General features: G+C 44.2%; 1 protein-coding gene across 12 annotated transcripts in view; it reads right to left on the bottom strand.

Annotated features, from left to right (window-relative positions):
- EYA3 (EYA transcriptional coactivator and phosphatase 3) overlaps positions 1 to 16,087 on the bottom strand; it is a 65,663-nt gene that overhangs the window by 26,359 nt on the left and 23,217 nt on the right. For 7 of the 12 annotated variants that reach the window (XM_082329516.1, XM_082329517.1, XM_082329520.1 and 4 more), the window contains 4 exons: positions 10,088 to 10,131; positions 6,906 to 6,985; positions 4,161 to 4,227; positions 3,217 to 3,359 (listed from right to left, as the gene is read on the bottom strand). In XM_082329516.1, coding sequence (XP_082185642.1) covers positions 3,217 to 3,359; positions 4,161 to 4,227; positions 6,906 to 6,985; positions 10,088 to 10,131 — 334 coding nt within the window. The other 5 variants (XM_082329518.1, XM_082329519.1, XM_082329523.1 and 2 more) reach the window with 5 other exon arrangements.

Genomic DNA, 16,087 nt, shown 5'->3' with positions numbered 1-16,087 from the left:
TTAACATCTTCCTAACACTTAAATTCAGACTAAAAATTCAGGTATTTAATAACAGCCCTCAAAATCCATACCAAGACATTTCAGTAACTGATCACGTTTCAGATGTTTAACAGACAGAAGTTCCTACGAAGTCAACAGAAAATGCTGATCTCTTGCCTAGGTCTTCAGAAGAATTTCTACAGTTACGTTCAGAGTGTAACACTGAAGCAGCTAAGTACCCCCAAATTCCAGAGCCTTTGGATTAAAAAAAGCCCAAACAAAACTCTTAAAAAAAAAACAAACCACAACACAGTAAAATAACCAAGAACGTACAAAGCAGCCTCAATGCACTGTTCACAACAAACTATCCATAAGCACGAAATAAATGAAGTAAAGAAAACCACCAGCCACTGTTCAGATATAGCAAAAACCAGTGCAACAAGGTACTGAAACCAAAGTGCAGGCACCCAGTGAAGAGAAGTACGTTCCAGCAACCATAACATGGGGTCAGGCATGGTATGTAGGTAACAGACTGTCGTGACAACACCCAATGCTACAACCGGACAAAAAGACAAGGAGCAGAGCATTTAGAAAGACAGCAGACAAACTGTACTGGCAACTGAAGACTTGGGTATGGACACAGCATCAGACTTCTCCGCACTGGTTCAGCTTTCCAGGGAAAAGCTCTCCTGGAGGAACAAAGGGAGCTCAGAAAACACAACAGGCAGAGACCTTTGGCTCCCCAGGACACGTAACACAGAGTCAACCAGGTCCTCACCCACTAGAAATCCAGAGACCACCATCATGCCAGGTGGTGAGGAGGGTTGGTTGTTTTTAAATGTTTCTGAAATGGCAGCCAGACTTGAACCTTACTGGCAGGGGCTGAGCTAGAAATGCAGAAGCAGCAAATACCAACAGCCACCAAAATGACCCCATTCTCCTGAAGAGCCTTGAGTTGCTAATACAACAGCCCTGAGCTGCTAATAGAACAGCCCAACACTTACACCCTGCAAAGGTCGGTCTCTTCTCCCAAGTCACTGAGTTCAAGACTATTGATTTGTGTGCTTTGCTCACTGGCAGCCACCCATCCCTGCTTTCAGGTTGCTTGAATGAGTTTGAGGACTTGGCAGAGCTCAGGTACTACTGATGGACTTGGGGAAGTCGAGGAGCGGCTGGGGGAGCTGGGGGGGCTCAGCCTGGAGAAGAGGAGGCTGAGGGGAGCCCTCATCGCTCTCTGCAACGGCCTGAAAGGAGGCTGGAGCCGGGGGGGTCGGTCTCTGCTCCCCAGGAACAAGCGATGGGACGAGAGGGAACAGCCTCAAGCTGCGCCAGGGCAGGTTTAGGTTGGATATTGGGAAAAACTTCTTCACTGAAAGAGTAGTCAGGCCCTGGCACAGGCTGCCCAGGGCAGGGGCTGAGTCCCCATCCCTGGAGGTATTTAAAAGACAGGTAGACGTGGTGGTTAGGGCCATGGTTAAGTGGTGGACTTGGCAGTGCTGGGTTAACGGTTGGACTTGATGATCTTAAGGGCCTTTTCCAACCTTAACAATTCTGTGATTCTAAGATTCTGTAAGTTCCCACTTCATGGTATTCAAGTGATCGGTCAGAACAATGTACCTCAGCAATAACACAGGGCAACTGAGATCTGGGAGATACTGTTTGAGCAAACCCTTGCATCCCACTTACTACAAAACCACCCTTTTCTTCCTAAGGATCCCTCAACCACAAGAAAACTCATTTTCATGAATCCCAGGTGTATATATATGAAAAAAATACAAAGAAAGGTATGTAGATTTGGTTTACATATTGAACTTTCTCATAAAGATAACAATTTGTGCCATATTACCTTAAACAGAAGTAGTAATGTAAGTTATGTCTCCTAAAACTGAGCCTAGTTGTATCATCTTTTCTACACCATCTTTCAAAAATACCATGACAAATCAATTGTTTTGTAATTTATATAAAAGTCCTTGCTCTCTCAGCAGCTAACAAAAGCCATAAACGCTGCTGGTTTTATTCAAAGACATCTAGTTCTTCAGCTAAGGAAAAATTCATCCTTTTACACTTCAAGATACTAAGATTTTAGCACTGCAGATAAATCCACAAGAGGCTCTCTGCATTTAGCTATGCAGGACGACCACAAGCCCCCGAGACAGGCGCCGCACGGCTATCCCCCGCCGTGCAGCTCGCGGCCTGCCTCCCCGCGTTACCCGCGCGGAAGGGGGATGCTCTCCCCTCTCAGAGCTTGGCGCCAAGGGGCAAAACAGCCTCCGCCACCATGCACTTTTGAGAGCTGGCAACAATACACAGTGTTCACATACGAAACCAAGAAGGCCAATATCAAAAATGAAAAGAGAAGTTCAAATGTTAATTTTTCATAAGCAGTTATAAAATTTCATACATGCGGGGCCCATGCCATGGTGTCGCGTGGTTTTTTCCCCAGTGCCTGACACTTTAATATACAGAGTACAAGGGAAGACCAGGCAGCTCCTTTCACTAGCTAACCCACCCAGAAGTCAGATGTTTCTGTCTGCACTACTCATCCTCAACTCCCTTTATACATCATGGAGAAAGATGGCTGTTATCTTCTAAACCAGCCCAGCGCCCCAGAGGTGCATCTCTCCCTCCATGCGCTGCAAAGGAAGCACAGGGTGCACAGCTCAAACCCCGTCATCGAGCTTTGACTGCTCCGACAGGACTCGTAGCGTTCAATCATTTGCAAAACCTGGAATGGCTAAGAGAGGGCTCAAGTATTAGAGCAACTTAAGCAAACTTAGTTGCCTAATAAACTTGGAGACATTTTAGCATGAAATCTACATTTGGTGAAAGATGAAATAACAAAGAAGTCTTAACCCTGGTTAACAAAAAGGAAAGAAAAATACCTTCAGCAGAGATGCCGAGTATGGGGTCTTGTGTGATTTCACCGAGAAGGAAACTGCACAAACACAGCTATACCACAACTGGAGAAAATTATCATCCCAAACTAGGACCCATCTGGCAAGCTTCATGGGGAGACATCCCAATTCACGGCCAGGAAAACAGCTTTGTAAGAAATAGTATTTTATAACATGAAGTCCCACCAGTACTGTAGATACCGATCTACAATTTAAGTTAGGCACATGCTCTCCTACAAACTCTTCTCTCCAACACACCTGGTTAAGCTTAACATTGGCTTTTTAATGCGACGTAAGACAATATTTGCAGGCACTGAGAAGTCTTTGAAAAGTTACTTCTTACCGAAAGGAGGTAGTCCGTAGGTTTGGGTGGTCTGGGGGTAGATGGTGTAGGGCTGAGACTGCTGTAGTGCTTGGTACTGAGTCTGGCCAGGGTAAGGGCTCATTGTTTCCGATACCGGTACAGAAAGGATATGTGCATATGGTCTTATTAAAAAGAAAGAACAAAAGTAAAAAAGAACTATTTACATGATGCATCTTTCAGCCTCCAAACCAGAAGACACATTAAAAAATTGCTTTAGGAAGATGAAACAATACACACTGACACGTGCTCTTAGTGTAATACCCACTTGTGTTTCCCCAGAGGATGGGCTCTCAGTTTTGTATATGCTGCCTGTTTCTTGCAGTGACACCAGGGGAAGCTCGCTCCTCCCCGATGCCAGAGCACCAGTGCTTATTCCAGGGCTGGGATGGCAGGGTGAGAGGGGAAGAACAAACTCCCCATTCCAACAGGCACTAGCAATTAGTTTCACTTATCACGCCTCACAACACCAAGTCTTAAAGCTCATACAATGTAGTAGTACATGTCAAAACTACTGGAACGCACAAAGAGACTACACAAAAGCAAGCAGGTGGGATTAAAGCCTGCTATGCTGCAATGGGAAGAACTATTAAGATTCCCCAAACATGCTAAATGACCAGAAAATCCTATATTCCCCTTATATTCATTTATGTCCAGTTTGTTTATTCCTCATATATTATGGGCATTATTCAACAAGACTATTGTGTTGTTAATTACTTGAAATGGCTCATTTATCCTTGTGATCGTAAGACAACAGCCACTGAAGCCAAAGGGTGACTTCTATCAGCTTCAGTGTCCGCAGCAATGAGTATCTGTTGCCAGAAGACATGGAGTGTGATTTACAGTATTACAGAAATGCATAAAGATGCAAAAAGATAACTTCAGAAAGAAGTAAGAGTTACAGAAACAACAATTGTTTGACTTACTTTGCAGAATACATTTGTGAGGTATAATCATTTGATGACCTTGGGATATAATCAGTGCATGTCATAACTGGAAAAAAAAATAGTTTGTATAATTACACAGGTGATTTCAAAACCCAACGAATACTGACAATTAAATATCAGCATGCACAGTACATTTTAACCAAGACACAGGATTTACAAAGGTTTTTTAGTGCCTTGAGTATCTGTTTCAAAGCAAATTCTCAAAACATGCACTGTTAAAACAGCACAAAAATGTTTTTCTTGCCAGTTCACAGCAGGTAGATGATTCAGTCAAGACTATTTCTCCCTTCGTAACAGTGCTCTTTCTCTTTACCAGCTGCTACCGTCATCTTTTGCAATTCTCATGATAAAACTTTCATTTCAGCCCTGCCCAAAACCTTGCGTATGCCAAAGGGTCTTCATCTGTGCCAAGCTTAACATTTCTTTTCTGTGTCCCGGAGCAGAGATGAAAGCAGATGCTTGTTTTGCCAAACTTGTTCCTCTTCCCCTCCCCTTTTCTACATACTCTGCCCAGAGCACAGCTCCAGCAATCCGTCTTTCCTTTAAAAACGAGCGGCTCCCAACTCAACAGACTTCATCCCACACATCAAGTGACAGCAGGCAGAGCTGCAGCGCACAAGGCTCAGGGTCTAAATTCAGATGACCTCTAAAGAAATTTGGCAGTTACATTTAACGGGATGTTTCCATTTTTCCGCTTGAATAAATCCACAGCAATTGCACTCTAAAACTGGTAAGAAAGGGTCACTCAAGCTGCAAATCCAAGGAGGAAATGTTCAAAATCTTCTCACTTAGCACTGGCTACGGCTCTAGTATACCCTGTACGTGACAGTTCTTAATCACAGCATTCCAGGTTGCGGTGGAGAAGGGGGCTTGAGTTGGTATGTCTTAGCCCAAGAGGCATTAAAACCCCGCCCTGGGGTTCTGGATTCAGATGAGCTGACTCAGCTGTCCATCAAACTAGGAAAGCAAGGAGGTGCAGGGCCCCGGCACAGAATCTGGCACCGTACGGCCCCTCTGGCACATGCCACCCCCGTGGTGCAGTGTGCCACAGTCATCTCCAAGCTAGACGACTTTTGTGACTGCAGATCTGCACAGTGCGTGGGTTTACCAGTTCGGATCTAGAAGCACCATACCCAGATTCTTAGCAAACACTGTTGTGCTGCTGTGGATCCAGCTTATTCATCTGAAGCCAGTTTGGAAGCAGGCAAAGCACCCAGGTTTCTGCCCTGCCTAGGAGGCGATCCAGGCTAACAGCGTACCTCTTGGACGGGTCCGGGGGCCCGGATCCTCCATCGCTAACACAAGAGACTGCACTTTCCTCTCCCTTCTGGAGCGAGACTCACCTAACAGCCTTTACAAAGAAATACGGTCACGGATGGCAGCATACTTTGCCTTGGGATTTACTCCAGCTGCCAGTGATGTGCTCCAACAAGTCGGGCTTTCCCTATCCGGAACAGTCCTCCAACATCATTGCTCTTGTGTCACCATGGAGTTAACTCTTTTATCAGCTACATCCACTAAGGGGAGCAAGTTAGTTTTTTCACAGGCAACCCTAACTGTAACATTTGCATTCTGCTACCTAAATAACCTCCTCTTAATGTAATCTGAGCATAAGCGGCTGAGAAATACAAACCATCAGCCACACGCGCTGAACCTTCTGAATGCTCCGTGAATCACCCCGCTCTGCTCCTCAGCGTTTGCCTTTACTCGTGGTGTGAAGCCCAGGTAGCACAAGGACACAACATGAAACGCAAACTGGGAACTTTTGGACCCAAAGGCTTTCATTCAACACTTGTCAGATATTCTCACACCCCTCATGCAAAAATGTCTTGGTTTTGTTTTTTTTTTTTTTAAAGAATGTCAATATTCATCTGAATAGTAATGTAGTAATGGTATTTCTAGAATCCTTATTTTTAGAATAGTGTATAAAGAATTAGGTAATGGTGTAAAAAAGAAAAAAAACCCCACAATATTACTGCATGCAACTTCTGGAATTTGTAAATGACTTATCCAGTTAGGCAGCAGATTTTGCAGGCTAAAACTTCTGGTAACTCCTGCAACTGCAACATCACAGCGCATTGATTAAAATAGTAAAGATGCAATTGATTAGCTATGGAAAGTTAGGTGTTACGTATTTTCAATCACGTTGGGCTGATTTACACTTCTAAATAAGCAAAGTCAAAGGTATTCTACACAGGAATCCTACTTTTGTAGTAACTTGTTTTTCCAGAAGAAAGGATACGTTCCACCTCTCGCTTACTATGCAATCTTTTTATTTTCTGCCTCAGTTTCCCCTCCATTTATTTCATAAGGAATTTCTGCAGACATTCAATACAGTTCAGAGTCTAAGACTAAGTGTACAGCATATTATTACAAAAGCCCCAACCAGCTATGTAGAGATAATGATGTATAAAAACAACACCTTTTATAACAGGCATTATTATTGATCAACTCAACCCCTTCCCTCAAGAACAGTCACGTGCAAGGCAGATAAGACATAGCAGTACCCAGCAGCAAGTTGGCGGGCAGTGACACAAAAATATTTGTCAGAAAGCAAGATTTGCTTACCATCACGCGTTAACACTTTGTAAGCAGCACAGCAAACTGAGGATGGGCTAAGGACTACAAGGAGGAGACAAAGCTTGTGCTTGATCAAGCAAAGTAACGAGACCAGTGGAAGAAAAGAGGAAAGACGGCGGGAGCAGAACTCCCGAAGATACTTACTCTCACTGGACATGGGAAGGTTTGAGCCAAGGCTTGAAGATTCAGGCTTCTGATCGCTGACTTCTGCATTGCTCACATGACTGCCAGGACAAACAAAGGCTAATCGTTAGCATTATGAACTCTTAAATTAACATCCTTGGGCATCATAACCCTTGGGTTCAACCTTCCTAACCGAGGCAAACTGACTCTCAACAGAAACTAGCCCTGCACTCTTTGACATTTCACGCAGACATCCCAAGAGAGAGATTTGCAGCTCTAATTAGACATTAAACTGTCATCACCTCCGGCACATGAACTCACCAACTGGTCTCTCCAGATAAGGCTGCAGCTTCACTGGCAGTTCAGCAGACCTAGCAGCTTGGTGCTGCCGCCTGCAGCAGAAAGTACAAACTTCTTTCCTGCCGCCCGGGGATGGCCTCCTGCTCCCTGCTCAGGCACCCATCAGGACGCCCCTGAGAGTTTAATTTGCTCATCCAGCACAAAAACCGTGCAGTTATTTTTGCTGGGATACTGAATAGACTCAGCTCATGGAGGGATCCAGCAAGCACCGTGCTTGGTGCACACCTGAGCTACAAGCAGAACTCCCCCTCTCAGCAGCAATAGGCAGTTATATTGGCTCCTTCACCTTGTAAAACTGCAGCCTGAGAATATCAGAATAACACACAGATGCCCCAAAACTTCATGAAAAGCTGTGTTGCCAAACTAGCAATAATAAAACTTAAAAATAATTGAGGACATGGTATAGTGGTGGACTTGGTAGTGATAGGTTAACGGTTGGACTCGATGATCTTAAGGGTCTTTTCCAACCTTAACGATTCTATGATTCTATGAAAACTAAAGCCAATGAGAAAATCATAAAGGGAAAAAGCAGTTTCATTAAGAAATTATCTGTACTTCCTACTCTACATATGAACAAAGCAAACATTGACACGTAACTGAAACGGTGCGTGACAAATCCAAAACAATCTAGTAACCTGCGGACATTTCTTAAGCACGGAAATGACACCCAGTTCAAGGATGCTTCAGCACTGGTCTTCAGGCACAAACCCAGCAGCGAGGCAACCTCCTGCGGACACGGGAGCCTGTGGCAGCAGGGCCACAATGGTGGCATTTACTTGGCTCCTGCAGGCTGGGGGAAGGAGAAGCCGAGGAGCGTGCAATACCAACCAGCAGTGCCCTGGTAGCTCCATCCACCCCTGGACTGCTCCTTCTGGCTGGGACAGAGCTCCTTGCTCCAGGACGGGTTGGAGATAATCCCCTGGGGCAGGAGGTGCAGCTTTCCTCGGACAGGGTGAGGGGGGAGCTGGCTAGCGAGTGCCGTGGGTTCAGCCACAAGGCAAGTGAGTTTCCTTCCTTTGGCTGGTGAGAGGGAGTGAAGCTTCGCCAAAATGCATCATCTGGCTTTTTCCCCCTGAAAACCTTTGTAACCAAAATCCTTGGAAATCTTTCTCAATACTAGTAGCTGAACAGACTTCCATAATAAAGCATGAATTTTGCAAGACAATCACATATACAGACTCGGGGTATTTGGCTACTATTATTCTTGGTGGAAAAAAATGCTGTGGTTCTGTGGCACAGACAGGCAATCTGCGGCTGTTAAATGGCATGCAGTTTGCAAGCAGGTTGAGAGCTGCTCGTTGTGATCACTTCTGTGGAAAATGGAACAGATAAAATAACGTTTCTGACCATACTATACCAGCCCATGTTTCTGCTCTCCTCCTCACCGCTGCTCCTGAACACACGCACCTGCGGCTCTTGGGACACATCCAATCCAAGTGCTCTCACTCTCCATCATTTACAACTTTTCAATTCTCACCAACTCAGAGAAAAAATCTCACTTGCACCGTGGCAGCCTTGCACCACCGAGCGCGTCCCGCAGACCAGCCCAAAAGTGTTAAGACTCTTAGGGAGGCCTAATGCTCCCAAGCGAGATGAACCTCGCTGGGTACAGCTCTTCCTTCCACGATCCAGCTAAGAGAGATACAGCCAGAGTATTGATATCGGCTGAAAATCATGTTGCTGAGGAGAAATAGGCCTAATAAATTATTTTAAGCTATTCCATAGGTCAAACTTAAAAATCATATATAGTTTTATCAAAATAGAGCCAGAATATTTAAACAGAATGTTTAAGCAGGTTAGAGATGCAATTTTATCCCTCCCCCCGTCCTATTTTTAAACACTAGACAAGGATGTTTACACTCAAATCTTGAGGCTACTGGTGCCTGTAGGAAAGCTGTGACCGCACCAACGCAGGCTAACAGGCTGAAGGAGAATCGACACTGTTCACTCCGGCGTGCTCAGACCTGCCCGTGCTGCCCTCGGCTCCTCTGCAGCCAACGGAGAGAAAAAATCCCCCTAGGACACAGTTCATCTCACCTCGTACCGCCCAGAAAGGCAGCTTGCAGCGATTAGCTCAAACTTCTAACTTTTAGACATGTAATGAATTTCGTGCACTGGCCGCTCACTGTTCCCTGTTAAAGGATTCCTTTTGATTTTTAAAAAAATAGATATTAATGTCCCCATTCAGGGCTTCAACAGATCACATCCACTCCTGCATGAACGGCACACACAGTGTTTCCTCCTCACTCACACGGGGATGTCAGAGCCTCCAAAAAGAACTCTTTCTTCCTAGGATTTGCCACTACTCACAGGAACAGAATAAACCCTAATATAGCTATTCTTGCTATATGTAATAATAGCGATTAATTCCTAAATACGACATACATCAGAAAGCATCTACTGAGCCTATAAAAAGTACAATACAACAGCTTTACACCGATGAGGCTATCAATTTGAGAGGCTTTAATTTCTCAAACCAGTTATGCACACAGTTTTGCTGAAAATCATAGCGCAGATATTATTAAAATACTGAGTCTAACCAGAATAAATGCCTGTTATGTGCAGTACATGACAGTCACATCAGATTCTGTGAAAAACAGGATGCTTGATGGTGCAATTAAGACTCTTTGTAGCCCCTTTTATAACAGCTTAATACCAAAGGGCCAGATAATTTTTTTTTAATTGGAAACAATCTCAAAATTATATCAAATACAAAAGTGTCTTTTATTTGCCCTATCTCTGTGAAAAATAAAGCGATACACAAGCTTCTAAAATGGAAGCGTATCATGATAAAACAACATTAATAACTGTTCCACACTAAAATCAAATTCAAAATCACGTACCTCAAGCTTTGTTCTCTGGATTCCTGCATCTTGGCTTTTTTCATCTGCAAAGACAAAAACGTTCAGAGACACAACTAACGAGAGCCGTCCTTGGCAGAACCTCTGCACCCAGACCTCCGTTAGCAGATCACCACGACAGAGTCTGCATTACTGTTTAAATACAGAAAGCCTTGCATTGAACTCCAGAGCTAACCAGCGCAACCATGGGTTCATCGTCTCAAAATTAGCTTCTTCCTAATTAGAAAACAAGTTCTGAAGCTGAATGTGTTAGCAAAGTTGCCATGTTATTTAAGTATGTAACAGATGATGGGATATACAGCTATAAACACCTGATAAGGACAATTTTATGGAAATTGAATAAAACAGCCAGGAATTTTAAGAAAATCTTATTCTGCATAGATTCAGCACAACTGCCATAAACTTGGGTCCTTCATTCTTTTCCCCCTATATTTAAATATTGTATAAAGATAGCAACTTGAATTTTTTTTCTGTAACACATTAGGAGTTCAGATTTTCATTTCTGAGTAAAAACAACACAGCATTTATTCTGTTTTTGTAGGCGGCCAACTGGATCCAGCTCCTGTACAGGGCATTACACAACAGAGAGCACTGGCTCGAACACAAATTCGGTTTTCTGCATGCAGGCTACACATGCTACTTTGAAATCCTCGGCAGGATGACAGGGTTAGTTCCTGTAGCCTGTAGTCTTTGGAGCAAGATGTTACTGGGATATACTGGCTTTTCTTTCCCTGCTAGAGGGAGAAGGTGGGGAAGTTTTACAGCCTTCCATGGTTCTGGAACATGTTTAGATGCCGAACTCGCTGCTTCGGTGCCCCGCTACGCTCCGGGTTCATCCCCGTCCCCGCAGGGCGCGCAGCAGCCAGCACTGTTCAGCCGCGTCTTCCGTGACCGGGGTCTGGGCAGGGACGTGCTGGGTGCTGGGCTGCAGGGCGCGCAGCCCCCCGGCCCGGGGACAGCACCCACAGACTGCTGCCACACAGGAAAGCTGCCAGCATAAATGCATCACTGTGCTATCCAAGCTTCTCTCTCTCACGTGTGTATGCAATTTGAGCATGAGAGGTGCTCAAAAATGCGCTTAAAACTTTTTTAAAAAAATAAATTAATAAAGCACAGGGTAATTTCTGTTGGGTAGGGGGAGATGGGAGGCAGCGGTACAAAAAAGGATGAAGGCTCAAGGCAGCAAGGGGAAAGGAGTAAGCAAACAGTAAGGATGGAAAGGAGAAAGCTGAAAGGACAATCTTCTCTCTCTGATGAAGTTACCAGTATTTTAGAGCTCTCATCTCTGCACTAGTCTTGCCAGCAGCTATTCCCTCCAGCATTTCACAGCAGAACACTACAAACTTCATTAGCAGTCATCATCCACACAAAAAAGGCAAAGGCAATGACAAAAGGCTATGGCAGCACAACGGCTTAGATATTGCACAGCCTCGAATCTTCTGACAGTCATTGCTTTAACCTGAGCGAAGAGCCAGCAACACTGGCACCGACATTAACTCCTGCCGTGGCTCCTCAGCCCCACAGCTTCACCGACTTCTCCAGAGCCCTCCTCCTGCCTGGCCAGGAACACACGCTACTCCTGGTCCCCACTGCCACGAGGTCCAGGGCCTAAAGGAGCTGCATCAGTCTTCCCCGCCTAAAGCCGATGTTAACTCCAACACGAAGGGAAAGCAGTCTAGTGTTCCCCCAGCTCCCTCGGCCACCGAGTTATCAGAGCAAGGCTGCTGCCCACCCATGGTGCCCCTCATCTCCTTTCAGCATCCTCCTGTCCTGCTGCCGGTGCTCCAGCTCCTCCCTGGGACCCCACCACCCGCTGCCGAGCGGGGACCTCAGCCACCAACACTGCACCAGGTAGCTCAGGGTGCCAAACTGCCCACAGGGTTCTTCAGGAAGGGAGACAGAAAAAAATGAATCACTTCAGAAAAAGCAGCAGCAAACTGCTTCAGACCAAAATTATATTGAGGATAAAAAATTAAAATTAACTTAGAGTTGGCAGCTTGAATTTTAGATTTCACAGGAGGAATGCTGCTGTTTCCAGTCAAGTACTCGATAAGATCTGGCTTCTTCAATTCAGTAGGCTTTTTTTTAATATGGGAGGAGAAATCAGCTCACTTACCAAAAAAAAACCCAAACCCAAACCAAACCACCAACCCTGCTCCCCGCCCCCCCCCGCAAAAGAAGCGAGGTTTTGCAAGAACACATCAGTTTTATTGATGTTTTCATTATTTTTCATTATTGATGTTTTCATCACAACCGCAATGGAATAGCTGTTCCTAAACCACCTCTTGATGTGCCGACTTTGGTCCCTGGACTGGGACCTGGATCTTGATGAGTATCTACACCGCAAGGGCATCAGGCCTTGTCCTCCTCTGACAGGAGACCTTCCCCCTCTGCCAGAAATGTGCCCTCGGTGTTGTGCAGAGAACAATATTTCAAATGTTTTCCTTTAAGTCAATAGTTAATTTCATTTAAAAAATCAATAAATATCTGGAGAGGGTTTCATGCTCTCTTTAAATGGCTCTGGAACATGGGATAGACAGTGCGAGTATGCAGCATAAGTCAAGCAAAACAGCAATTTTGAATTTCAATCTGTCATGTCCCTGCCTCCAGTGGCTAGCCTTGGCCAGTCCCCATCTCTGCAGGTTTTTAAAAGAAATTCTCCCTAACATCTTAATGCCAAGCAATAACATTCACAAAATCTTGAAACTTCAGTGGGATGCAAACCCCACGTCCTGGTTTCGGCTGGGACAGAGTTAATTTTCTTCCTACTAGCTGGTATAGTGCTGTGTTTTGGATTTGGTATGAGAATAATGTTGATAACCCCTGGATGTTTTAGTTGTTGCTAAGTAGTGCTTACACCAGTCACGGACTTTTCAGCTTCCCATGCTCGGCCTGGTGCGTGAGAAGCTGGGAGGGGGCACGGCCAGGGGGGCTGACCCAGACTGGCCCAAGGGCTATTCCATCCCATATGGCGTCATGGCCAGTACAGAAACTGGGGGAGCTGGCTGGGGGCAGCGATCGCTGCTTGGGGACTGGCTGGGCATCAGTCGGCGGGTGGTGAGCAATTGCATTGTGCATCACATATTTTGTATATCCTTTCATCATTGTCGTTATTACTATTATTATTTCCCCTTCCTTTTCTGTCCTATTAAACTGTCTTTATTCAACCCTATGGATTTTACTTCCCCGCTCGATTCTCTCCCCCATCCCACCGGGGGCAGAGAGTGAGCGAGGGGCTGTGGTGTTCAGCTGCCTGCCCCGTTACCCAACCAGACCCATTTTCTACCCATCACCGATCACTGCAATTCACACTACAAATTTAAGTGGGAAGGAACAGTTTCAAACACAGTCTTTAAAACATATTTCATGCAGGAACAGCCCCTAGTAACAACGACTTAAGGGTGATGTTCGGGGCGCAAGGAGAGCGCTGCCGTGATGTGCCGTACTCCCAGCGGAGCCCCGCACGATCCTGCTCCAAGCCCAAGCCCTGCGTGGGGCGCCGATTCAGCCCCTCCTGTGTAAGCCTTAGGAAAGGCTGCTGAAACGTCTTCAAACGCCTCCCTTCAGCACACACTCCCCTCCAAAAACCTCTGCTGAGGTGGTTTTTTTGTCCCCTCTCAAGCGACAGGATCACAGTTTGAAGAGTTTTTGTGCAGGAGATGTGAATTCACTCTTTTTAAAAATAGGAAAAAAAGAAAAAAAAAAAGATAAAGAAAGAAAAGAAATGAAAGCAAGGAAAAAGATGCAGTCTACCTCCGTGTAGCAACTTCAGACTTTCTCTCACTGACCTGTTCTGCTGCGCTACAACGAACAATGTGTCTCATAAGGTACATCTTTGCTCCCACCTCCATCTTTTTATTTCACTATCAGTTTGGGGCTTATGTTGATATTGAAAAAAAAAAAGGGGGGGGGGGGCAAATGACACATTCTAGCTGATCCCTGCTCCCAAATCATAAATTTCTATGACTGAAAATCCAATTTATTCTTGGCGCTGGAAAACTCTGTTTCTGCCCCAGATCTACCAGCGTTGGAGTTCAGTTGTATTTACAGAGTCAGAATCAAAGCAGAAACAAGTTTTCCTCCTGACGTCAAGGTAACAGTTTCTCCACGACTGAATCCAACCCTCGGACCGATATTCATAGACTAATTCCCATGCGTGAGCAGAAGCAGGGAACCCCCTCTCACAGCTAGCCAACAAGCAAGGCGATGACTTGGAGCATACGCAACGCCGTTGGGAACGGAGGCCTGCACACAAGTCAGGAACGCAAAATGGAATTAAAATTGGCAAAGGATTTGCAATAAAGAAAAATCTTCAGCCCAAAGACATGACCATCATTTTTCCCTACGCTTTTGGCAGCGTTGGGTCTTTCTGGAGCCCTTTCCAACACCATGCTCTCCCTACCACTGCCTCTGGCTTCCCATTGCTGTCTGATAGAAGAAGTCGTTCCAAACGGAGAGCAACCCAGCGGATGTCTGCAATGACCATAACACAAATTCACCATCCCTTATAAAAAAAGGAGATTTCTGTCATTTTCTGGCATTAAGAATTAAATAAAGTATTATAAAAATCAACTACATGAACCCACAATGCATTCAACAAGTGAGAGATTATTATGCAGGATTGCTTCTAAAAACTAATCCAGATTAACAATTTATTATAAATTAATAACTTTTTTGTCATGAGAAGGTCAGGAGGTCACTTTCCATCATTTACCCTCAAACCTCCCTTTGCTCTCTTATTTCTCATCTCTGTTTCTGGTTTTTAGCACCGTGGTGTGCACAGCAACTTTTCCATTCTAATTCAGACTTGAAAAGGGAAGAAACATTCAAAAACCAGGGACAAAAGCTGTGCCTGGTTAACACACCAGCCGGCAGCATGTGGGGTAAGTGTGAAGTCTAACATTCATTTAGAAAAGACACACTGTACATTTGGACCAATTATTACCGTCCATCCACGGCAACACAAGCAAATGACCCAATTTCTTCTTCTTCTTCTTTTTTTTTTTTTTTTTTTTTTTAAGTAAAATACATTGAACTCAAAGCCTAACGACTTCTCTACAGGCTCCTTTCTGGATTCAGTTATCAACAGTTTGCCATAAACATTATTTTTTGAAGAAACTAATCTTTTTCCCATGATTGAGAAAAGAAAAATCATTTGGGAAAGAAAACAATTTCGTACAATATCAACATTGGGCTACTAGGCTGACAGGATTTTGCAAAGCTGACTTCAGTTTTCTTTTTTTTTTATTAGGAAAATTCACTTGTTTCAGGAATGGTCTCACTACAAAAAAACAAAAAGATTGTTCTTTTCATTTCTTCCTGCAAGAATGTGCGACTATACTCAACAAACCCCCTCGCTTACTAGTTGTGACCAATATAGTCTCATATTCTGTCTCAGAATGACTGACTGGCGTAAGATACTTAAAAGAAATTACCAAGAAAATCTTCAGCTGAAAATTACAGCAGAATCTGCTTAGAGAAGATGCTTTCATGTACCGAAAATGAGCTGTACCCTGTCTCTCATGCCCTGAAGAATAAAATTTTTAAAAGACAGTTTTCATTCTGTAAGGATGTAATTACAGATATTTCCTTTTTTAATACACACATTTAATTCATTTTTGCATCCTACAAATGCCTGGAGTTCAAATTATATGTTTTTGCTGATTAGTTTCACATTTTGTGCATATTGACTCAGGCACACAATCTGCACATTGTGTTGAGCAATATTTTGAACACTTGTAAATGTACATTTCCATTACATTCAACGTTGTTCCTAAGTCATAAAATTGCAGAAATGACATTACAATGTATTTTCTAACTAGTTAACTGAAGAACATAAAATTCTCACATTAAAAAAAGCATCAAAATCTTTTCAATGAGAACATTACCAATGTGCCCTCAGCAATACTCTATTTTTGTGTGCATTTGAAAAGTCTCCAAAATTAAAATAAGCTTCACTCTCAAGGTAACTTGGCAATTTCT

This window comes from Platalea leucorodia (genome assembly GCF_965183815.1).
Source record: "Platalea leucorodia genome assembly, chromosome: 18".
Classification (NCBI taxonomy): Eukaryota; Metazoa; Chordata; class Aves; order Pelecaniformes; family Threskiornithidae; genus Platalea; species Platalea leucorodia.
This window is presented reverse-complemented; position numbering and strand designations above follow the sequence as displayed.